The sequence below is a fragment of the Spea bombifrons genome, chromosome 13, assembly GCF_027358695.1.
Source record: "Spea bombifrons isolate aSpeBom1 chromosome 13, aSpeBom1.2.pri, whole genome shotgun sequence".
In the NCBI taxonomy this organism is placed as follows: domain Eukaryota; kingdom Metazoa; phylum Chordata; class Amphibia; order Anura; family Pelobatidae; genus Spea; species Spea bombifrons.
The window spans coordinates 27,174,601-27,198,841 of record NC_071099.1 but is presented as its reverse complement, the minus strand read 5'-3'; the positions used below and the strand labels follow the sequence as shown (position 1 = coordinate 27,198,841).

The 24,241-nt window shown below is 45.4% G+C and overlaps 3 protein-coding genes across 4 annotated transcripts; 2 read left to right on the top strand and 1 right to left on the bottom strand.

The window, feature by feature from the left end:
* Positions 1-184: 184 nt before the first annotated feature.
* RPN2 (ribophorin II) lies at positions 185-11,773 on the top strand. Of its 2 annotated transcripts, XM_053453835.1 has the most exons (18): positions 185-297; positions 1,966-2,159; positions 2,919-3,014; positions 3,168-3,343; positions 5,196-5,271; positions 5,678-5,812; positions 6,042-6,218; positions 6,595-6,713; positions 7,115-7,220; positions 7,821-7,912; positions 7,992-8,106; positions 8,276-8,470; positions 8,575-8,661; positions 9,115-9,210; positions 9,508-9,583; positions 9,918-10,047; positions 10,528-10,600; positions 11,341-11,773. In XM_053453835.1, exons 1-17 carry the CDS (start codon positions 288-290, stop codon positions 10,577-10,579), a joined length of 1,932 nt encoding a protein of 643 aa, XP_053309810.1. In that variant the 5' UTR covers positions 185-287; the 3' UTR covers positions 10,580-10,600; positions 11,341-11,773. The 2 variants fall into 2 exon arrangements, with proteins under 2 accessions (XP_053309810.1, XP_053309811.1); XM_053453836.1 differs by lacking the exon at positions 10,528-10,600.
* A 364-nt stretch (positions 11,774-12,137) lies between these two features.
* On the bottom strand, positions 12,138-15,629 carry GHRH (growth hormone releasing hormone). Its single transcript, XM_053453737.1, has 6 exons — positions 15,513-15,629; positions 14,881-14,964; positions 13,389-13,517; positions 13,145-13,249; positions 12,815-12,901; positions 12,138-12,490 (listed from the first exon to the last, which is right to left on the bottom strand). The coding sequence occupies exons 2-6, from the start codon at positions 14,958-14,960 to the stop codon at positions 12,442-12,444; spliced, it is 450 nt and encodes a 149-aa protein (XP_053309712.1). The 5' UTR covers positions 14,961-14,964; positions 15,513-15,629; the 3' UTR covers positions 12,138-12,441.
* A 3,176-nt stretch (positions 15,630-18,805) lies between these two features.
* MANBAL (mannosidase beta like) lies at positions 18,806-20,278 on the top strand. The gene is made up of 3 exons (XM_053453466.1): positions 18,806-18,932; positions 19,760-19,928; positions 20,094-20,278. The coding sequence occupies exons 2-3, from the start codon at positions 19,779-19,781 to the stop codon at positions 20,196-20,198; spliced, it is 255 nt and encodes an 84-aa protein (XP_053309441.1). The 5' UTR covers positions 18,806-18,932; positions 19,760-19,778; the 3' UTR covers positions 20,199-20,278.
* The last annotated feature ends 3,963 nt before the right edge of the window (positions 20,279-24,241 follow it).

Genomic DNA, 24,241 nt, shown 5'->3' with positions numbered 1-24,241 from the left:
TGGACTGATCCATGTGTAGCATACTGTGGGGAGGAAACATCAGAGCACGGTCCTCTGTGCGCGTTGCTTCCTTTCCTTTTGTCGCTGGAGTTCGCGATATCCACCTAAAGCCTGAAATGGTGATATTTAGCGAGGCAATGTGTTTCCGAGTTGCTTAAATCCTGCGTGCCCCCAAATTTGTATTTGGTTGTACCCTAATCCCGCCTACTCCGCGTGTCCGTCTTGGTCGCGCCGGAAGTGTTAGCCGGTGTGTGTCAGTGACGTTGCAAGGGGTGGGATATAGCAACATGGCGGCGGGTGAGTATTGATTGGGGTTTTTCGGGGGGTAATGAATGGAGCCGTGGGGTCCTTGGGCCTGCTGAGAGCCGTGGACAGGCTGGGGGTACCTGCTGTGTGTTAATAAAGCTTGCCGCCTGTCATTGTCTGCATCTGCTCTTAAGGCCTTTCAGCACCTCCTGTCAGGGTATGACAGTGTTACCCCCTCAGAGCCAGTGGGGCCCGGCGGTGTCTACTGCCCCAGGAGCCCTGTCACAGTATAGTGACCCTGTCCTTCAAGGGTTGTCACTCCCTCCTTCCATATTAATGTATTCTGACTCTTCCAGCAGGCCTGGCCCTGCAACATGGAGTTAGTCATAATCTACTGTATCCCAGGGTATGCCACTTTCTGCCATCCCTATAGACCTATGTGCCATTGTATGCTTCCTTCCAAATATGATATTACCGGGAAGATTTACTTTACAGAAGTGGTAGAGGTTACTGTGAAGGAATATAAACATCCATGGGATGGTGTATGGCTGCTGAATCTAAGACGAGACCAACGACTGATTAAGGTCTGAGTCTTAACAGCAGGAAACCGGGCAACTAGATGGGCCGGACGCGTCCGATTTGCCGGCAAATTCTATGTATCGTATATGATCAGCCGCTACTGACACCAGCAAGATGTTTAAATAAAGTTGATTGATGCCATGCAGAAGAGAAGTGTATTTAAAACAATGCAGAACTACAATGGAATCTTTCGGGGTGTAAAAGTAGAAAATGACGAATCACCAAGGGGGTGGCGGACTCTCAGCAGAAGAGGCTGATCCTAAAGCAGCGACAGAAACGAAACGTCTATCCCAGTCCCAAAAATATTTTTAGTAACCGTTCATGATGTGTGCAGCAAAGGGCGCCGCATGCGCTACGTTAGGATCTTCTGGTCATCCCCCAACATTTTTCCCCTGTAGCGGTCAGCTAGATACTTACACACGCACACGGTAGTTCCTGACATGCATGACGGTCGCAGCTCCCGTGTATGCCGCTGCACATGTGCTACAGGAGAAGCAGGAAGGTGAGAAGGAAAACGAGACTGAATGCTTTCCATCTCCAATAAAGATGAAACTTCTGTTTCTGGAGTAATGCTCCGTGCAGCCTCACAAAGAACGCATCTTATGGTGTTTTGTGATTCCTGGCCGAATGCCATTAATAACCATTAACGTAAAGGGAGGTTAAGCCGTCATATGCATTAAAGTGCATGCTGGCGGTATTGGCCGTTTAAAGGGACAGCCCCAGTAAACCAAATGCATATTAAAGTACTTTATGAATACTTTAAGCTCCATTCTTTACAATAAGGGGAAAAACATGAATAAACCACTTAACTGGTGTAGTAGCCGCAGACCTACTGGCCATCCGTGGTTTGAAGCAGCCAATCGGTGGCAGGAAAATGCTCCCATTGAAATCAATAGGAGTGCTTTTCGTGCATCCACAGGGCAGTGTAACTTTATTGAGCGTACAGACAAAAAAAAAATATATATATATATATATATATAACCTCCAATCATAGAATAAAGCCTTGTGCTTAATAGATCTAATGCCTGCAACCCATCACTTCTGTTCAGCCTGTAGATATAACTCTGCGAACCTATTAGAAGAATGAGATAGGTTCTCCTTGGTCCTATTCTTTCCCTAATCCTATTTATTTTGTTTTAGTTCCACGTTTCGTTTTCATCTGGGCCCTCGCGCTATTGGCAAGCACCCAAGCCCTGTCCCCCAGCCATTACCTGAGCCGAGACGACGTGGAGAGACTGAAAGAAGCCCTGGGGAAGCCTGTATCCGACCTGCAGTCTGCGTACTACTACATCGTAGGGTTTCAGCAGCTTGGTGCCAATTTGCCGGATGAACAGGTGGGTTCGCAAAGCTAGTTTAAAAATAAAAGGCTTATTTCCCATGCAAACGTTCTCCTTGCTTGCAGACCGCTCTATCGTTTCCTACTGCAAGACTTTCCACTAGATGGAGCGGTGCTTTGTGTTTTCATTGGCAGGGCTGTATATACATTAAACCTATTTAATGGGAAGTGCTAAAATACAATAAAACTTGGGAAGATCCTAAACTCTTGTGGGATTAATCTTAATTTACGTGTTCTTTTGTGGTGGCCGGACCCAGCAGCTGAGTTTAAGAAGGAGCTCATGGCAGCTGAGACTGGGAGCTCCTCTTGTATCTGGCTGCGATGGACAGGCTTACCATTGAAGTCCATCGAGTTCCACTTGCTGGTGAACCTCTTAAGTTTGAGATGGCAAATTGAGCCAATTCCGATAAATAACAATTCTCATCTAGGAAGCGAACAGAAAAAAAAACAGGACAGAGAGGGGACTCGGAAATCCAAATCCCCTGTGAATTAAAGTGCCTCTAATACACCAAATTAAGGACAGATTCCCACGCGCCCAGAGAAGGTGGTGACCTCAGGCTGAGAGCTGTCACATCATATATGGTCTCTTGTTTACTTGTATGTTTTTTAGTTTAGTTCTGGTGGTAACCAGTTCTCTATATTACAATTAATCGCCATCAAGCCATTTATTGCTTGAAAATCTGTAACTTTTGTCTTCCCTCCTGCTGCCTCTTTGGGCTAAGATTTTCAGTAACTGATTACTTTCCTTTCTATGCAGGCTGCGTGTGACTTTGTCCGCTCCAACGTGGATTATAGTAGCGTGGATTCCCTCTTCTATGCTGCTCAATCTAGACAGGCCTTATCCAAGTGTGAGGTAAGCGAGACTGACGAGACTGGTGTTAGATGATGTCATTAGTATGTTACTGATCTCATTTGTGTCCCACTAAGAGTATTTATTCCCAGCACATTTAGTTCATTGTAAAAATGGTGGGGGAGGCTTGTTAATCTAACATATCTGTTCCTACAGGTGGTAATCTCCAATGAAACCAGGGACTTGCTGCTTGGAGCTGTGAGCGAGGACTCGTCGGTCACACAAATATACCATGCCGTGGGAGCCCTCGCTGGCTTTGGCCTTCCCCTGGCCTCGCAAGAAGTCGTCAGTGCCCTCACCACCAGACTCAGCAAGGAGGAGAATGTCCTGGCGTAAGTCTGAGTATTCTTTCAGTGATCTTATATCACTCTGGACAGATGCATGTCAGTCAATGGGGCAGATGTTTCATATGTTCCTGTTGAGTGGGATGATGGTCACCCGGCCTCAGAAATGACTGGAAAACATAGCAATGTTTTTTATATATACTTTTTTTGTACAGAATGCCTGGACTTTGCTAATGGTAACCCGAAATGCCAACTTTTATTATGGTAGGAGGTGTCCTGGCTCTTTGGATGCCCGGACGTCAGACTAACATAGAGGTTTTGAGGCGTTACGTGTAAAAATGCATAAAGTTAATATCAGGAGGGTTTTGGATCTTATGAGTGTGCAGAATAGTTGCGGTACTGAATGCTGTGCTTATAATGTATGGATTGCAATGAAAGCCACGAGTACAGTAAGCACAAAATGTGGGGAGAAAATGCAGGCTATTGGTTAACACTCGAAACAAAAGGTAATATAAAATGATTTGGTAAATCCCTTTGGTTGGGGTCATACCTTGTTTATTTCTTAAAATACCCCTTATAACAGATGTAAATTATTTGCTGGCTTCCCCCATGGGTTTTATTTATTAGCGGTGCTTGGTCCAACGTACGCTGGGTGCGCCGTCTAATTAAAATGCAGCTTATTGCTTTAAATAAAACGTTTCATGGCTGTGCGTTTACCTGGACCCGCAGGTGACGTGACAGTCCTAAGCGATGATGGCTGTTTTTTTCCTGTCCCTGTTCTAGACAAACGAAATGGTTCTTCCTTAGGGCGCCCATGAAATAATCTGCGATAATGCGCCTTTTAAGTTGACAATTTAGTAGTCAGCGAGAAGCCTGTCAAACGCGTGACCCGTGTAGCGCAGCCACTTATAGTAATTTCCTCCTTGATTGCTCGCTCACTTATATTATTCAGATAACCTGGCGCTGAGACGGACGCGTGCGTTACGAGCAAAGAAAGCGGACAGACTACCTGCGTAAAGTTGCCAAATCCCCAGAATTCTCAGCCATTCTTTGGCCCTTTGAAAAGCCCGATATCAGGAAGATTAGAAATATATGAACATATACAGGTGTCGGACTCGCCGGCAGTAATTCTCCATGTCCTCGGTTGAACTCAAGTCAATTAATACACTTAACCAATTTAATTGAGCTGCTTGTGCTCGGCAAGCAAACGACTTGTAGGGTAGGAATAGAGAGTTCTGTTCTTCCCAAGAAGTGTCACAAGCCTCCCCCAGGACCGGCGTAAGAATATTTCCACGATGTGGCTCTGTGTATCGTCCTACGGGGCTGGAGGCAATAAAAAGTTAATCTCCATCTCTTTCTGCGTGAGGTTGCTTTGTGCGTGTAATGAATACCACTAATCTCCATATAAATAGGGCAGCTAAACAACGTGTTTAGTTCCAAGTAGGAATGCAGATGCAATTTACAAGATGCGCTTTAAAACGCTCATTGTAGTGATAATGGCGGTATCCCAAGTGACAGCGGAAAACCGTCATGCCCAGAAATCTTTTACTTGCGTTACTCAGATGTGGACAGGTCTGTCATTCTGTCTCAGCTTGAGGTGTCCCCCACCGCCACCCCCAGGAGAGCCTTTTGCATTATTATGGAAATCACACTGTCAGCTGAACATAGGATGATTTACCTCTCAAGGTGAGATCCTTCCCACGTAAAAAGGTGCGTACTGCCCTTTCAGGGGGCGCCTGTAAAGATGAGGGCTCTCATATGCATGACAATGCAGGATAATGGCGCTATAAAGTGACAATAATCGGCGTGTGCTGTGCCCGTCCCACTTACCACGTTCTCCGAATCGCACGATAACCCCTCCGCTGCCAGGAACTCACCATCTTGTACCTTCTCTCTACAGAACCATCGAAGCCCTCCTTACCGCTTCATTTCTGTCCCAGCAAGCAGACCTCCGTGGCATCGTCGAGGAGATAGAGGTATATAGATTTCATTAAACAAAACACATGCATATCGCTTTGTCTTCAACCTCTGCTATACGTTTCTCACTGTAGTCTTTAGGGCCTAGTTATAGTGTTTTGGTCCTTCTGTCTGGTTATCTTGAACCCCTCGGTATATTGGCTTTTTTGGTACGTACACCTTAAATCTGACTATTAAATTATATGTGCTCACATTCTAAACATCACATGTCTGTTTAAATACCCTCACTTTATTGGCCTCTGCCACTTCTGCTGGGAGGCTTTACCACCCTCAAAGCATCTGAAAGCAGTTTAACCCCATTCATGGAATCGCCTCCCTCTACATCCTTACCCTGCCAACACCGACAGTCGATTGTAAGCGTCCATTTTCTTGCATGGAGAATGAACTCTCTGATTTCTCTCGCAGGATCTGGTAGCACGTCTCGATGACTTGGGCGGTCAGTACCTGCAGTTCGAGGAAGGTCTGGAAGCAACCGCTTTGTTTGTGGCTGCTACATACCAACTCTCTGACCACGTTGGTGTGGAGCCAGCCCTAAAAGAGGTGAGTAGAGCTGGTTAATCTCTAGGTCTGTTTGCTAAACTGAAATTGGACAGGTATGGCCAGGCAAAATGTGCTCTCTTTGAGGCTGGCTTTTGGGTCGTATTTCCTTATCTTCTGTCCATTGCTTGCGCAGCCTGGGACAATAGTTTTTTTTGCATTTATCTTCAAGCTGTATCCATCAGACTCTTTCTCTTCTCGCTCTTCACATTGATTCTTTCCACCTTTTTAGGACCAGATCGTCCAGCTGATGAATGCCATCTTCAGCAGGAAGAACTTTGACTCCCTCTCAGAAGCCTTCAGCGTGGCTCTGGCAGCCTCCGCACTTTCCCACAACCGTTACCATATCCCACTTATTGTGGTGCCCGATGGCCCAGCCTCTGTGTCCCATAAACAGCCTCTCCTGCGGGTAAGCGTCCAAACTCTTTTTGGCAGAAATGATCAGGCCAATGGACAGCAAATACGACGCGATTTATTTGGGGCCCACTTTACACTCCCTACAGTGATGTCTTTGACAAATGTCTCCAATCTTTAGCCAGTTAAGGTTGTTTTCAGTTCATTTTCTTATTGAATGGGGCAGACTATCGAGGATGGGAGGTGTTTTGGTGAACACGTGAGATGTAATACCTCTCATAACTTGGAGATATGCATATCTCTTGTGTGTAGACCATTTCCTTATGATCTTTTAAATTATTTTTACGGAATACCCTTGGTTACCGTTTGGTGTAACATAAGGTTGTTGCTTATCATCAAGACTTTGCTCTAACCCTTGCGTTTATCTGCAGTTGCTGGTCACCAATGTCCTCTCTCAGCCCCTGACCGAAGCCAAAGTTAAGGTCATTCATGCCAAATCTTCCAGCACCAAAGCCACAGTCCTTCAACAAGCGCCATTCTCTTCATCTGGGTAAGACTGCATATGGATATCTCAAGGGTTTGTGTATTGTATTAATGGAGTGACTTAGGCTGTGCGCTGTCACTACACCCTGTGCCTTAGCTTGCAGAGGAACAATGGCTGTGAGTCTCATTCTCTGCTATTTATTGTACAACGAACTCTGAGACCCGCCGGCCTACATTACCTTTGTCTAGTCTGTCTCTGACCACTAAGCCACCTCTGTCAATCAGTTTCAGGTTTGCATGGGGACGATATAACAGCCCACCTCATTAAATGTAATACTAGAGGCTTAAACCATGATGTCACGTCGGCGCTCGTTTTCCTGACTCATCCCAACTACCTGTATGCATTTTTGGGGCTCTCTTCAGTAAACCTTTCTTATAATTATTATTATTATTATTCCTCCTCCACAGGGATTCTTTTGAGCTGAACTTTATGGATGCCAAGCCAGCCAGCGGCTATTACGACTTCTCAATCAGTGTGGAGGGAGACAGCCGCTACATGGCAAGCCAAGTGGATGTGAGTGGCGTTTTACCCTGGGCTTGCCAGTGTTGGCCGTATACCTTATGTAACACTTAGCATGCTGGGAGTTGTAGTCTAATAATAGGTAGAGATTATTATGTCTCTGCAAAAGTGTATTTTAATCAGTCTAGTCAGTCATTGTGATTGTCCTTCCGAATACCATCTAGAGAGCTTTCCAAACCTCACAGTGTTTGAAGTGTGCGGGCCTAATTCTCCTAATGATCCACTTGGGTTGTCACTATGTAATTGGAGGGGTGCAGAGAGGATGCAGCGGCCCCTTGTGTCTCCTATTTTGCAGCCTCTTGAGATGACAGCTGTAGGAATGAGTTAGCACATGGACGAGTTGAGTGAAATCATGTAAACCCGTAGGGGGTCTCTGCTGCAGGAAATATTCTCTGAAAGTGGACCCTAGTTTTTTGTGGGGTTTTGTGATAATGTGTGAACACAGTGCACAACAAATATTTGTTTTATTTCTTCTATAATTCTACATCCTATGTAGTCTTACGGCTTTGGTTTACAATAATATTGGCCTGCGTCTGAGTAGTCTGAGGGTGGTTACTGGAACTGTTCTCTTCACTCCACGTTTTCATGTCACAGCTCAAGGTTAAAGTGTCTACAGAAGTTGGAATCGGAAACGTTGACCTCTCCGTTGTAGACAAAGACCAGAGCATGTCTCCGAAGACTGTTAGGTAAGAACACAAGCCCCATGCGGGAGATTAAGCGAGCCTTCAACAGGTGCTAGAGATTGAGAGACATTTCTTTCCGCAGAGTCGTGTTTCCATCCAAATCCAAAGGCTCCTTCACTGCTGATAGCCACCAGAACTTTGCCCTGTCCTTCCAGCTCACAGATGTGAACACTGGGGCTTCCCTCACACCACACCAGGTACTAAATACACCTAAATCGTGCCTCTGTATTTTAACCTTTAGCTGGCTACAGCATCAGAAGTGCCCAGCGGCAGCTTCTGGATAACATGCACGGCTTTATTAAGTGCATGTTTTGTTTGGTTCTGTTACGTCGGCTTTACTGATTTCCGTCCCCACCGTTCTTTTAGACCTTTGTCCGACTCCACAACCAGAAGACCGGCCAGGAAGTTGTCTTTGTGGCTGAGCCGGACTCCAAGAACACCTACAGGTTTGAACTTGACCCGTCTGAAAGAAAGTCAGAGTTTGACTCTGCATCTGGAACGTACACGCTCTACCTGATTGTAGGAGATGCCACCCTGGAGAACCCCATCCTGTGGAATGTTGTATGTACTTCTAAATGACTGCATGCATTTATGTTTGTTGGAGTTGTCATGGATTCTTATAGAATGGAGCCTTGTTGCTAATCCCTTATTATGTTCTTTTCCAGGCTGATGTGGTTATTAAATTCCCTGAGGAGGACTCACCAAGTCCAGTCCAGTCCAAGAACCTGTTTACCCCCAAACCAGACATACAGGTAACAACATGGGGTATAACAACACAAGTGCTTATAGATGATTTCTAAACACCACCCAAATTCAAGGGGATTCCCCTATTAATGAAAACAAAAGTCCTGTTCATGCCTGGCTCATCAGGTCCCAGCTTAGTAACAGATCATACGCAGGCACATTACAACTCACATCATCATTATACCTGCTCAATACAACACAGTCTTCCATAGTGTTAATAGGTCGATAGGGGAGTTCAGTCATCTCCCCTTGAGCCCATTGATTGGTCGCGGTTCAAGGAGGTTTAACCCCTCAAGAAGGCAAACTGGCTCCCTCTTATTCGGCAGCGGGGTTGCCGCCACCCGGGACCCTGTCTCCATATGCCTCGGTCAGAATACACCACTGATACTAGTGCCAAGGAGCTGAAGCCCTTACAACAATCCAGATGAATTTATAATAACGCTCTTTTGTTTTTTCCCCAGCACTTATTTAGGGAGCCTGAAAAGAGACCCCCCACTGTCGTGTCGAACACCTTCACTGCATTGGTCGTGGCCCCTCTGCTGCTGCTCTTCATCATTGTGAGTAATATAGTAAAGGGTATCACTAATTTTGCCTCCGCACCGGCCCCCTGTCAAACCTTATCATTCACCAAAACATTTAACCCACCAGCATCTGACTAGAAGTAGAGGGAATGCAATTGTATGTTTGCTCTAAATCAGTCATTGGTTACTGTGTGTTGGAGACGGCAACCCTTCCAACACAAATAGCAAACGTCTGTTTAATTACCCTGCTTTATGAGATCCTTGCACCAAAGGCACGTACGCTGGACGCAAGTTATATATTTCCGTTATTTTATTTGCTCTTTCTGTCTGCAGTGGATAAAGGTTGGCGTGAACATCTCAAACATCAGCTTCTCTCCCAGCACCATCATTTTCCACTTGGGACATGCAGGTACGCCCCGTGCTCTCCTTCTGCACCAGCGCGCAGCCTAGAACGGCACAAACCTCCGAATTTACCCCATTGTAGCTGCAGCAAAATGACACACATTGACCTGCTTGACCTTCGAGAGTCACTAATCTTAATCCAGACCTGCGATTGCATGCAGCGTGATATAAAATAAGATATTTAATAGGCTTCCAGTGCAATTTTGCAGAATGTCATTATTTTCCTTGTTACTGTTTTGGCCCAGGTTGTCATAATTTCGATGACTTTTCCGATCCTGGCACGTAACGAGAAGCGGGATTTGTTGCAAAGTCTCACATTTTCCATTCCCTGTTTTCCGCAGCCATGCTAGGCCTGATGTATGTGTATTGGACGCAGTTGGACATGTTTCAGACTTTGAAGTACTTGGCTATTTTGGGCTCCATCACCTTCCTGGCGGGGAACCGAATGCTCGCTCACAAAGCAGTCAAAAGGTAAAACAAGTAACTTTGCCGCGTGGGATAAATGGCATTCTCTAGCCGCTTATGTCTCGCTGCCCAACAGCTCCTTGCCATCCAGAGAGAAATCCTTTATCCTGCAGTCGGTTTGCAGAACTTCATTGGCGTTAAAGGGGTTTGGGAAGAATTTCTCACAGGCAGTTTGCCCTCGGTTATCGTACTTTGGCTTTTGCTCGAGTAATTATGTTGATTAAGCTGTATACGCCGGTTCCTGCTTCTATAGTGTGATGTTTTAGGACCTTTCCTCTGTTCCTGGATTATTATTATGGCAAAACAAGTGTTTGTCAGCTACTTCTCTTACAACGCTCGGGTTTCTATGCAATTATTTTCCGGTGGCGTGTGCGTGTACTGACCTCTTTCTCCCTCCGATCTTCTATGCCTTCTTCTCACCTTCTGCCCCTCGCTTCTCTCTCTCTCTCTCTCTCTCTCTCTCTCTCTCTCACCTCTCCCACTCAGGACTGCGGCTGAGCAGAGCAGTAGGTTGGCAAAGTATAGAACGCTTCGGTAATCTTGGAGCGTGTGGTGTAAAGTAAGGCTGCCTTTTCAAACCTGCCTCTTGCCATCACCATCCCCAGCGTCCAAAACATGCATGCTTTGCTCCACCGTCCACATGCCTGCCGTGTTCCTCATCCACCATTTAAGTCTTTATCCGTAAACATCACAGGAGACAAGACACAACGATCTTGAAGGTTACGTTGCGTTAACCAGCCGGCGAGTGAGAGGAGCGTATTACACGATGCGACGCAGGGTTCCATCACTAATAGATGTCCTTGTCTTGCTTCCTGTGCTGGTTGCGGCTGAACGCGATAACCCTGTCAGTGGTCTGAGTTGGGCAGTCGCACGCATTAACCCTTCCAGTAACCCATTCAATGTATCCTCTCCTGGGCACCACTAGGAATTAACTGCAAATGCGTATCAAGTTGCAGACGGGCATGACGAATCTGTACGTCGTACAGTTTAAATCCCTTATTCCTCACGCAATTCATTTCAATCTGCAGGGTAGCTTGGGATAATAGAACCCAAACCTTATTTTTTATTATTTTTTTTAGAAAGATTGTTTTTTTCTCAACATGCCTGTTTTATCACAGAAACTTTTTTTTCACGCATCTCACTAATAACATTGTGTCGTCGTAACCCCAAATGAGTGTCAGTTCTGTGGCTTTCTGTAAAAAGCGGGATTTATAAGTGTGAACGCGTGTGATAAGCCTGGGGCTGGCCATTTAACCGTTTCCTTGTTATATGAAGCTAAGCGTCTCTTCTCATTGCCAGGTCGGAAAAATGAGTCTAGACCAAGATGGAGAGGAATTATGAAGAAGCATTCACTCAAACATTTGTACAAGTTCAAACTGCAGTCTGTTTTTGTTAATTTTTTTTTTATTTTCTATATTTTTTTTTTTCATCCCCCGATTTTATTTTTCCCCGCACTGATCGACCAGTGACTGCATCTCTCGGGCAAAGCCATTATGAAATTAATCATGGCCAATTTACACGGACGTATTCTATCGAGCTCGGGGAGGTGGCGAGCCACTCGATGACCGGAGAGCAGATCTCCAAAGAAACCTTGAACATTGCCGGGGGGGGGTGGGGGGGGATGTAGGACTCATTTTCATTGTGGGCTGGCAGGGGGGGGGGATTTTTGGACACGGAATCTGTGAATTGGTATGTTTTTACCGCTGACAATAAAGTGGAAGGTGAGAGGGAATCGTGTTTTTTTTATTTATTATTTTAAATGCATCAACGACTTAAAATGGGCTTGGAAATTACTTAAAAAATAGAAATTTTACTAGATGATTCTTTTTTTCATATGTTATGGATGTCCAATTGGTCGCTGCTCATCTGATACGAATGGGCAGTACTGACGGGTACGTGAGGGGGTTTAGGTGACATGACAGACGTTGCCGTAAGGGGCTAATGTAAAGCAATTGGTGAGCTGCGTTTTTTAAGCCATACAATGGGTTAATAGCTTGTGCCGTATTGCCTGTTCCTAGGCTATGAACGCTAAGCTACTCCGTACAAGGAAAAGTTCCGAACCCCACTGAGTTCAGTAAAATGTTTTATTTCAAATGCAGATCTCGTGTGTATATATATATATATATATACACATTAACCATTTGATGGCACACGGATGGACGTTGAATAGAATGCATAAATGGAATTTCCAAACACAGCAGAAAGTATCTTAAAGCCCCTGGTTTGCCTTCCTGAATAAGTTATCAGCGCCAAGCAATCGGGGGGGGGGGGCATTACTTTCCCCACCAGCGTTCGTTCTTGCAGCAGCTTCTGGTGCCAGGAGAATCAAGCGGCGCGGTCGTAATGGTTCTTCTAGAATGTACGGCTCCCCTTTTATCGCTTCAGACAGGGGAGACGCAGTCACAGCCGGTAATACTGAGGCTGCTCTTCTCTCCTTTCTGGAACGTCACTGCAAAGACACAAAGTATTGTAACCGGGTACACGGGTATCAGAGTACCGATGGGTATTCTTTTATTGATTTACCCGCCCAGCCTGAGCTCAGAGGAATAAAACTCAGAACTCCCATCAGAATGCCTGACTCCATTACTCTATACGCTTATTACTCCCTAGAGGTAGGGATCGTCCGTCTCGCCCTCCGTTGTTAAATGAATGGTTTTGTGTTCGCCTGTAGTTCTGGTTCAGCCGCGTAGATTACCTCTTAGGCTTATCGATGGGAAATACCAGGCACAAAAACATGGTAGGGAACCCTAAAAATGACTGAACAAAAGCTCACCTGTCCCTCAGGGCTGCCAGTAAGGCGTCCCTGAGTGTCCTGTCGTTGTCGCCTGGTTCTTGTCCTTTCCCATCCAGACCTTCTTGCCTGGGAGCAGAGAAAATGTATATTTAGAGCCGACGGCCAAGAACTTTCCTCCCCGAACGTATGGCCCGCGTCACTTTTCATGCATGTGTTGTAAATACCCCAATAGTTAGAGCTCATGTGTGCAGCTGCATGCGGGATGAGCCATAAACCCCGTGTATGACTGAAGATCATCCGCATGTTTGGGGTCACAATGTTTCCCCCCAATAGATGCACTTTCTAGGGTCCCCGCCGACTCCTACTCACCCCAACCGTTTTCCCATCATGTTTTGTAAGTAGCGCCTTGCCGAGATCTGTCCCAGGAACTTTCTGTACGTGTTGGTAAATATGGCATCCACGTGTCTCTCCATCCTAGACAAGGGGTAGATTTCACTGTATCGTATAGCCATGGCGGGTGATTATTGTGTGGCGCTCTGTCCTCATGCGCGTCGGCATGCCCCGGCGTAGCGTGAGAACGTCGGAAATTAGCGATTGCGGCTGTGAAACCCACCTGTTTTCAGAAAGCCCTCTCACAAAGTCGCCTTCCTGCTCGTCCATTGACCAGTCATTACTCTGCACGGGACCCCCGGCCACGGTCTGGAAACGGAGCTCTCTGATGGGTTTAGGGTTTTGCTTATAACTGCAAGTAAACAAAACACACGGAATGGTGACGCACGCCCTAGAAGTAACAATCTAGATCCAACGATAAAGTAAAAGCTTCATGCGACAGCTCGTTTTATTACTTTGTTGTGTTCTATGAGGAACGGGGAAGTGCTTCTTTCATCTAGCCTCGTAAACTTGATATCTAACCTTTCTCCGTTCCCAAAAACCAAGACTATGCAACATCTTGATCCCCGCGATCAGCTGGGACCCCCTTAAAACTCGCTAGCTTTCCATACCCCTGTAAAGGGGATCAGAGGATTTAGGGAAACCCTATCTCTTTCATGCCTTAAGCCTGCGGGAGAAGATCTGTCAGACCTAGAAAGCATCTCAGAAGGACATGTTCTTCTTACACATAGAAGGTGCCAAGAGAGCTGTGCAGGGCAATAACTGTCTTATTGCGCGATCCAGGTAAAGGGTATAGGGAATAAACTGCCCCCTGTCGGCTTTTGGGCCACTACCTGAACCTCTTGTGAGTTTTAGTTCCTGATGATAACGTGGAGTGTGAGGAGCATCTCACACTGGGCTCTTTCTCATATACCGTCCCTTATCTGTGTCTCTTATCCATGAAGTGTATTTGGGGTTGCTTCTTGTAGGACCACTTGCCCCGACGTGGATTGTTGCCAGCCCTGCCCCCGGCCGTGCCCGTATAACCCCCTCTCTCATGTTTTTTGACCGCTCTATAGGCCCTCTTGACTTCTCCATTTTTTTTTCACGTTGCATCTGGAAGCAGAGCTTCCAATGACTCCATAAAACCTCTCGATTTAACTTCTCCCGTTGCTCCGTACAACCCCCCCCCTTTTTCTTTAAATGATTGCTGTCATTTCTCGTATTACTCGCTACAAAGATGAAAGGCTTTCGGGGGTTTGGTTGGGAAGATGGAGCTCTGAAGAAGGAGGAAGAGGTGCGGATCTTCAAAGCAGGGTCACGGCGACCCCACTCGAGACGGCGCACGCATAGCATCTCGCCGAAGAGACGGGTTACATTGTAACTACGCCGAGAAAATACAATGTATTAACACGTGCAGCGCAGGAGCGTTAGACCATCCTGGCTGTTCCTCAGACACAAGTCTATCTTCTGGCTCGGGCTTCCATGTCACCGGTGACCGATGGCCTGCATTTGACCCGATGCACCCTGTTCTCCATAACTCCTACATCTATTCACTAACCCATATATATATATATATATACCTGTGCTAACTTTTTATTATTTGTCATCGATGAACCTCCTTTCACAAAAGAACATTCTCTTCCGCCACCTTTCCATCTTTCTAAAGCCACCACGTATCTGGCCGAGTGCGGGGGGAGCTCCGCTGCGCCCCGGGGGAGGGGTAGAAAACATACCTGTTGAAATCCGGGTACAGCACGTTGCACCGAACACCCCATCCGACCTGAAACAGCACCAGGTAAAGGAACAGGTGCATCGTCCTGTAACGGAAGACATTTGTGTCAGCGTCCGACCATCTCAGCGGAGGAGAGGACCTCGTTAGGTCATCTCTTACTTCTTAAGCCTCGTCGTACACCCCTCTACAGTAATAATGCAATGAATAAAACATACCCCAAGTTCAACCCACCTTCCATTCACCCCGCCGGCTGTTTTTGGGTTGCAGTTCCAGTTGTTAGCGCTCGTCCTTGGGTTGGTCGGGATGGGACTATATTGTGGTTCAAAAGCAGCTGGAGGACCAGCTCTGGGGCACATTCATGAGACGGGCGGTGGGCTGCATTTCGAAATGCGCTAGCCTAAGACCCTTTAAATATTAACCCTTCATTAGGCCGTCACTAAGATTCTATTGAAAACCTTAACATCTCAGAAGGTAATGGTTTTCCGAATGAAGTCACCTGTATTCAAGCAGGAGGTTTGATCTGTGATAAAGCAGCGAGAAGGGCAGCCGCTGGGATGCTCAGATGTCATTAAATCAAAGCGGGGTATGAAAGATTCGTCTCTAGAATATGTGACCCCGGTCAGAGTTACTTACAGTGTCGGGGTTAACGGATCCTCTTGTCCCTCCTCGTCCTCTGCTCTCCTCTAGGATGAGGATTTTGGGGGTCACGGTCGCCTCCTCTCCTTGGGTACGTGCAGCGGCAGCCAGCGGGAGATATATGTTTTAGATTTTCTTAGATAAAAACTCCCATCCTTATATACCCCCGGTGCTGGGGGACTGGAGACGGGAGAAAGGGAGGGGGTGACGTATATGGGGGGTAATTATCCACTTGCACACACATCTCGGACAGATCTGTAAGTGACGGCGAGGGATCGGGATTACAGCACAGTACGTTCAGCCTGCGCAGATACTCAGCACTGTTATACAGGGTAGTCCATCGCTCGTTGTGTAGCCGCACCCCACATCCTTGTACAGCGCCGAGTATATTTAATGAATAAAATATTGCGTTAAGACCGGATGTATATAAAACAATCCGCGTTACGATGCATTATCCGCCTGCGAGCTCGTACAGTAATGTTATTTAGAATATCGCTAAAGTAGGGTCAACCCTTTCAACGAGAGCGCGTTTAGATGATTGACGCTTATTTTAGGTTTCATGCCAAGAAGTTTTACTTTGCTGAGAGGGTGGTAGATAGGTGGAACAGCCTCCCAGCAGAAACGATAGAGGCTAATATAGCGAGGAACTGTAAACACGCATGGGGCAGGCATACGGCTCCTGAATCTAAGACGAGACCGACGACTGATAGGGGTCTGAGTCTTTACAGCAGAATAAAGAGGTGGACTAGACAGGCCGATCAGGGGTGTGGTTAGAGGCGTGGCCAAGGGCAGGGCTTAATATGTGACTGTGTGACCTATTAATAAAGATTTATGTCACTGAATTTGTCGTCTTCTTTGTATTTGTTTATTTGTATCGGTGTATCTGTTTACGCTGTTAATTTATAAACATTCCCTGCTGTCTCTATACACATTATTGTTACTTTTATGGCCGTAGAACCCTCTGATCCCCTTATACCCAGCAAACACTCTGAGCTCCAAGAAAAGAGGGGCATCAGGGGAGGAAAAAGGGACAGAGAGACACTGAAAAGCTGTGTGACACATATATTATCAGTGTATATGCATATATTTTGTATAAGTGTCATTGTACGAGCAATGTTCGAGTATTTTGGGGTTAAGATTAGAGTGTTGCAAGCTGGATATCATCAACCTCCCACCATAAACCCCATCACCCTCGGCCAATATTGTGTTTGGTTAGAGGCGTTGCAATAGTCAAGTATTGCACAGCAGTATGAAGAACGCATTCCTTCATACCTACCAACTATCCTGCACCCAAACACAAAGTTGTAATAATAATAATAATATATGACGTGGGATAACACTGGATATTGTGCTCACATTATCAGGACTGTTCTGGCGTATTCAGGGCTGTTGGCAGCTACACTGGCTGGATTAAACATGTACAAGCTCTCCATACCCTCCATGGCCTCTCACGGGAGGATTAAAGAGTCCTGCGATGCCCCAGCTTGTTTGGGAGCCGGGCAGAGGTGGTGTATTGCGCCATTGTTCTAATCGAATATAAAGTTTCCAGAACGTGAAAGTATTGGAAGAATGCAGGACTGGCGGCCAGAAGGCGAGGATGGATGCACTCGGTGTCTCTCGCAGAGATATATATCTGGCAAGGAGAGGAATATCTGGGTATAAAAAAACCAGCAGCGCTGGAGAGGGTTAAATCAGTGACAGCCTCTCCAACCACATATGCAGAAACATAGAATCTGATGGCAGATCGGCCCCATTCGGCCCGTTTCTCCTGCTGTAAAGACTCAAACCTTAATCGGCCGTCAGCCTCATCTTAGATTCCCATACGCCTACCCCATGCATGTTTACATTCCCTCACTGTATTAACCTCTACCACTTCTGCTGGGAGACTGTTCCGGTTATCTACCACCCTCTCAGTGAAGTATAACTTCCTTTACATTACATCTAAGCGTCTGACCCACTAGTTACTATGACCCCTTGGAAAGGACTTGTTCTCCTCTCTCAAAATAAATCAACCAAAACTATTATTCGAGAAGTTTAAACGTAAAACGAGATAAAATGAGATTAAGCTGGCATTTTGGGGTTGGCTCGCAGGGATACATTTAGTTTGTGTCTGATGGGGGTGAGGGGCGCTGCAGTATTATATGATATTAGAAGAGGGGCATGAACCCCATTCAATAAACACCAGCATGCTGTGAGCAGCTCTACAGCCCCCTCTGCTGGCCGGCGCCTCACAATACCGCCCAAATGGGTAAAAAAACAACATTAAGCTCTGAGAATTATTTATTATTATTATTTTTATTATTATTAATTGTTTTATATAGCGCCATCATGTTCTGCGGCGCTGTACAACGACAACAACCAATTCATTAAATTGCATGTTAACTCTTGACTCACCTACTTGAGATGCGGATGTGCTTAGAATTGGGGGTTAGGCTGGTAGGGGGAGCGGGCATCATAAAGAGCAGGAGTTACTATTATGTATTGAGCTATATAGCGCCATCATATTCCGCAGCGCTGTATAACATGGGTAGCATTGGGTATGGTTTTATGCTCACATGGCTCGTGGCCAGGTATATCCAGCCGGTGGCCGCGCAGCATCCGATCGGGTGCGTATGGGGTGAGGCGGGTAGCAGTCCGCGGGGCATTTTCCTGGTGTGCCAGGTAGCCAGCCCTGGCCTGATCCCAAACTTGATTATCCAATTAGAATGATTTGTTTAATATAACAGAAAATATATAGAAAATATAGATAAATATCATCCGGGGATATAAATGAATCCACTGTGATCTTTGTGGTCTGGCTCAGCACAGACTGACTTTGATGCCAATGGTGACCAAAAAATAAGAATAATTCAGATATATTTTATATAATAATATTATGCACAATATTCTGTGTTACTCTATGTTTTTAATGATATCTTGGTTATTTAGAAAACAACTGAATCAGTTATTATTCATATCTTACTATACAAACATTTTCAATTCCAACCTATGTCTACTGATGTGAAACTTGATGATTTTTCACCATTTAGCAGATATTCCAATGTTAGTGTCAGGAAGTGAAAGGGTTACTTTTTTCCATACCGTCCAAAGTATGTAATTCATAGAATTGGAAGCGAACTGCATCGAGCGTTATACACAAGAGACACAACACAACGGCATGGCCACGTATTTATTACAGGAACCATTATGGCGGAACCTTAATCAATATTTGTTTTCGGGCAGACGTAGCCATTTGGACAGGACCCTGATTATCAACAGAGACATTTCTGCAGAGTTTAGTCTCGTTACTAGCGCTCAGACGCTCCATAACAACCGTGTAAGCGTGAGTGGTTGCTACGTCTGTGACAGCAGGGGTGCGTCACGTCCGGTCTGTAGATAGAACGCCTTCCGGTTTGGAACTCTGGATGCCCATTGTCTGTAAGTTTATGATAACAGTATATTTTTATTGCCAACCGGTTTGACCCCGTGAGTACCAGCCTGCACCCCATACACTGTATCACTTCATATTGATTGCGGTCTCCATGGTTACCCACTGCCTGGCTTCCCAACACCCGTTTTATTAACCCCTACTATAGCCCCAGCATCCACGAATCCCTTCCTACTTATATACCCAAACCAACTACCCCTGACATGGAGGGGCTCTTATTAACTAAGGGGGCATAAGGCCTGTATCAAAGTAATTAGGGAATGTCTATATACCTATGTATGTGTGTATGTATATATATATATATATATATATATATATTTATTTATTAATTAAGCGCAGCGCTGTACAATTTCAATAGGCAGTTACATAACAAACATACACTAAAAGATCGGGATATATCAGGGGCTGACGGCTGCTATATATATATATAGTGAATGGTTTGCAGGATAAGCAATGTCGGTAAAGTTTTACTTTACCGAGAGGGTAGTAGATAAATGGAGCAGCCTCCCAGCATAAGTAGTAGACGCTAACACGGGATTTAAACATGCATGGGACAGGCGTACGGCTCCGGAATCTAAGACTGATTAAGGTCTTTGCAGCAGGAGATCAGACAGACTCGACGGGGCTGAATGGGTCTGATCTGCCGTCAGACATGTTTTTGTGTTTCTATAATTACTGCTTTTTCCTGAGCGCTTTCTGTCTGTGTTGACTTTTGTGTTCAGCATCATTAACAAGCAATTACTCAAGTCGTTTGTACCGAAGAATTGTTTTTCTTTATTAACCGCTTACGTGTGGTGATTTGCGCACCTTCTCCCAGGTCCGGTCCCTCCTGCGCCATGCCAGAACCGCTTGACCTTTCACCTCCAGAGATCCCAGAAGCAGGTCTCTTTGAGACCCTCCTTCGCTATGGACTCTTCTGTGGTGCCATCTTCCAGCTGATCTGCGTGCTGGCCATTATTTTCCCCGGAAGCAAAGGACACGACACGGTGAGAAATATCGTTCCGTAGGTCGGGGATCTGCTTTTCTATGGAATAAGTGTGTTTATTCAGCCGATCGTGTGCCGGTATCTCAGCTACCTTATTGGGAAGGGATGTGTCATTCCTCCAAAAATAGACTTTGGAACTGAACCGTTCTGTATTTCCTTCTTCCAGGAACATGAGCCAGAACCGAAAAGCTCAGAGGTGTCAAGGAAACCCAAAATACCAGCAGCAGCGCCTGGGAAGAAACAAAAGAAAGAGACAAAGAAGAAGCGGTGATATAGGGGATCGACAGAAGCCCCCCGCCGCCTCACAAGGGCTGGGTACTTATCCCAAGCCCCTTCCTGCAGACTCAACACTCAATTTTATCTGTGTGCACATATACTACACAACACACCAAATTGTTTTGGTTTTCTTTGCTTTGTTTTTTTTTTTTAATTATTATTTTACAATTTGTACATTATATAAAATTATTAAACTGTAATAAAATGTGTTTGTATCTTTTTATTCAGTGCATTGAATGCCTCATGTGTGTAATACATAGAGTTTATATAGACAGTTAATTTAAATATCACATTTATTTTGTGCTGTTTTATATCTATAAATCAGTATAAATATAATAAATATCTAAATCAGTATAAATATATATATATATCTAAATCAGTATAAATATATATATATATCTAAATCAGTATAAATATAATGATAAATATATATAGGTAAATCAGTGTAAATATAAAAATTATATATAAATATATATATTCTTCATCAATGATACAATTTAATTTACAAATTAATTCACAATCAGATTGTCTCCCAAATAAAGTGTATGTGACTCGGCCCCCTATTCTCTGCCATCGACCTCAGTTGTTGTGATTTAATTTCAAATGTAGCTGTCGCATCTCTGTCTTTGATTTATTATTTACATTTATCACTACGGGTGCTGATATTGTTGTATATGTCATGCGCGTAAATATGATCTTATAACCTTTATCTCTCGTTATAGAGAAGGAAATTAATTTTATTCCTTATTATAAAGAGTTCCAGGTCAGTCCATTGATCGTTTATTAAATGTATTTTAGGAACCTCATTATTGTAAAATATACAATCGGGGTATTCTGTAATGTATGTTTGAGGTTGGCCGCTGCGGTGGAATCCCATGTTTTGGGGATTTTTTTTTTAATCCACAACAAATATGATTCATTGTATGGGTAAAACACCGAAAGGTCAAGCATGGGGCGCATTAAGAAGGACCATGTGACTGTACGAAATCCCACTAATCTTCACCAGACCTCAATCGTAATCTACTAAGGCTCCCAAAGTATAACATAAAAAAATGGCAAAATTGGATGTGTGGATAAGTGTTTGTGTGTAAGCATGAATGTGTATGTGTGAGTGAGAGGCACTATGTGTAACGGAACATCATGTTTTAATACGAGAAGCTGTAAGCATTGAGGTCCTTAGTTTATGTATTCCAGGGGCGTCCAACGTGCGGCCCTCCAGTTGCTGCAGGACTACATCTCCCATACTCCTCAGCCAGCCCCTTAGCTGAAAGAGCATTATGGGAGATGTAGTCCTGCAGCAGCTGGAGGGCCGCACGTTGGACGCCCCTGATGTATTCCTTGCAGGAAAGGGTCTGCCCTGTAATTATTAAGGATGTATAAATAATATCCACTGTCCAGGACTATCCATGTATGAGTTGATAGGCTGATTACTAGGGAACAGGTTAATTACTGCGGTTTTCCAGGCAGAGGGTTAATGGCGCTGAAAAGGTTAATCATGGTTTGCGTGTGTCTGAGACGCAGAAGTGGTAAAATTCAGGTTTCGTACCGTCTAACTACCCTAAAAGCTTTCCACTTGACTGTACGGTAATCAGCTGTATGCTTACCGAGAGGTAACCGAGTGGTCTAAATGTTGTTAAAATGGTCCAGAGATGACACATGTAAAACCATGTAAATACGTTGTATAGTGGTCGCCAGGCGGTGGGAGAAACACCGTTAATAAATACATTCCCGCACCCACTCAACCTCCTATTGTTTGGACGTATCGTGAGTGCAGCCAGGTAGAAAAGCTGCAAATGGGGCAAGAGGGTCAGTGAGAGGCTAAGGGACGAGGGAGTATGCCTGTACGGGTGATTGTATGTTTTTAGAGTTAGGGTGTGTGGATGAGTGTTTGTGTGTTAGCATGAATGTGTATGTGTAAGTGTTTTAGTGTAAGTATGTGTAAATGTGAGCTTGTGTGTAAATATCTGCACCAATGCGTATGTGAGTTACAATAGGGGGACAAGAGGCCGATGGGGCCACTCGGCTTTAGCTGTCCCACAGGCCAAAAGGTGCCGGCCCTCCCCTGTTTCGCACCACTCAACCCTGGAATGGAAAACCAGTGACAGGCATCTATGAGTGAAGATATGTCTCGTGTTACTGCTGGTCTCATGTTTTTTCCGCAGAAAGGGCCAACATTTAGAGATTCTTAAACTGTTGTCCATGGCCGGTCTTCATAATATATCGAAGTGCCTATTAGAGGAGGTCTACGCACGTTCCCTAACACCAAGGAACTGTTCTATGGGGTTAGAAGAAGACCTTGAAGAGCGGAAAGTAGAATTACGATGCAGGGCTGTCTGCCGGTCTCCAGTTTCAGGCAATGCACTGGAAAATAACGCGGAGGACTCTGCGTGTTCAGACAAGCACTTAGCAGGCAGGGAAAATGTGAATGCAACAATCGCAAAATAGATTTCCAAGAACAGAGAAACGAAACGCAGGTCTCGTCATTCTTCCCGAGCACCGTGTGATGGACACACAGCGGCCTCCAGATATCTGTCAGCAAACTGACCCCACAACGTCTTAGATAAAGTACCCAACTTTGGCAATTGGTGGACCCCCAGGGTGAATCGTTTGCTGATACGGTGATGTGTGGACGCTGACCACCTCCTCGGCGTTTGCAGATGTCCAGGTTATTGTGTGTTGGCTGGGGCCTGGGAGGCTCTGTTGATGATGGTGACCCCGTATACCTACGTCTAGGTGTGGGTTTCACCTTCATCTACCTAATTACGTATATACGAGGAAAATGTGAGCTCCTTTTGAAGTTTCCCCACCACCCGCTCTTTGTCTCTATAACTTGTTCTAAAAGGTCCTCGGCCTTTATGGTTCCTTTGTCTGATCATGAGGTGCAGCAGCTGACATGTCTTTGATGATGTAAAGACCGGAACCACTATTTTTGTGACCGTTCAATTCATTGTCTACATTTGTAAGCGTCCTGTCCACCCCCAGGTGCTCTAGATCTTATGCAACCAATGTAAGGTTCTAGAGCTATAACTAGGGTTCTTGGGGGGGACCACTCTGCGCTGACATCATATCTGCTTCTGGAGGCAGAAGGAGATGGAAGGTGGGTGCCCCTCAGCCTGGGGCAGCTGTCCCTCTTGCCCCATCAAAGTGACGGCCCTGGTAACAGAGGATTCTTCTTGTATATCCATGTTTCTCCAGTGTTCTCCAGAATTTGGGAACATTCTGCCTCTAAAAACCACACGGGGCGGGTTATGCATCCAGAACGATGCCACTTCCTGAGCAGTTACCACGCACGGAATAGCTCGACGTGTTACCTGACCTTACCTATACATCATGCATGGTGCATTCTGGGTATTCTACAGCTGGCATCCGAAAGCCTCAGCAAACCACATTTCATCTACGCACACCATCGCCACCCCGTCGTGAGGACGGAAAGCCCCCCCCCCCGGTACAGAGCAGAAGGCATCTTTTTATGGCAGGTGCCCTTTAATTCAGGAATCGGAGAGTCACACCAGGTAGTCGTCGGCTGGCAGTCGGCTGCAGCTTTAGGGGATGTACAGCGTGACAGCATCGTCTGTGGTTTACTAGTCTGTGAAGTAGAGAGGTCTGACTCAATCCTTCTCATGTCCTCTCGTGACATCAAGGAACAGGCAGACGCACTGGCACAGGCATAGGCTGAGTATGATGAGAGTTGGGGATCTCAATATGTACCGCTTCGAGGAGAGAAAAGAGGGCTACATAGTGGTACATAATGAACAAATGCAAAAATCAGAATTTTAGTATAAAAATCTATGCCATTTATTTGAATGCATGTTATAAAGAGACTCATGTGGCGTAGAGGTTCTTGGATATCATATACGTGTATAGATGAATGTGTCTTTGTGTGTCATTCTTTGCGCACGGAAGGATGGCTCATTCCTTCACTGAATCAAGACTCCTATTCACTGGGGAAGAATGAAAGAAGGAGAGAAAAGGAAAGCGAGGCTCAGATAGGGAAAGGGGGGAGGGGAAGAAAGGGAGGAGAGTGATGGGGGGTGCATG

What these genes read in the sequence shown, in the direction of transcription:
- RPN2 (XM_053453835.1), top strand. An exon ending in AGGCCTTATCCAAGTGTGAG is followed by an intron (nt 3,015 to 3,167) that starts GTAAGCGAGACT and finishes CTGTTCCTACAG; the next exon opens with GTGGTAATCTCCAATGAAAC. An exon ending in GCTCACAAAGCAGTCAAAAG is followed by an intron (nt 10,048 to 10,527) that starts GTAAAACAAGTA and finishes TCTCCCACTCAG; the next exon opens with GACTGCGGCTGAGCAGAGCA.
- GHRH (XM_053453737.1), bottom strand. Translation starts at nt 14,960, where the DNA reads ATGCACCTGTTCCTTTACCTGGTGCTGTTTCAGGTCGGATGGGGTGTT. An exon ending in CTGTACCCGGATTTCAACAG is followed by an intron (nt 13,518 to 14,880) that starts GTATGTTTTCTA and finishes GTTTACTTGCAG; the next exon opens with TTATAAGCAAAACCCTAAAC. An exon ending in AGAGGGCTTTCTGAAAACAG is followed by an intron (nt 13,250 to 13,388) that starts GTGGGTTTCACA and finishes CCCCTTGTCTAG; the next exon opens with GATGGAGAGACACGTGGATG.
- MANBAL (XM_053453466.1), top strand. Translation starts at nt 19,779, where the DNA reads ATGCCAGAACCGCTTGACCTTTCACCTCCAGAGATCCCAGAAGCAGGT. An exon ending in GAAGCAAAGGACACGACACG is followed by an intron (nt 19,929 to 20,093) that starts GTGAGAAATATC and finishes TCCTTCTTCCAG; the next exon opens with GAACATGAGCCAGAACCGAA.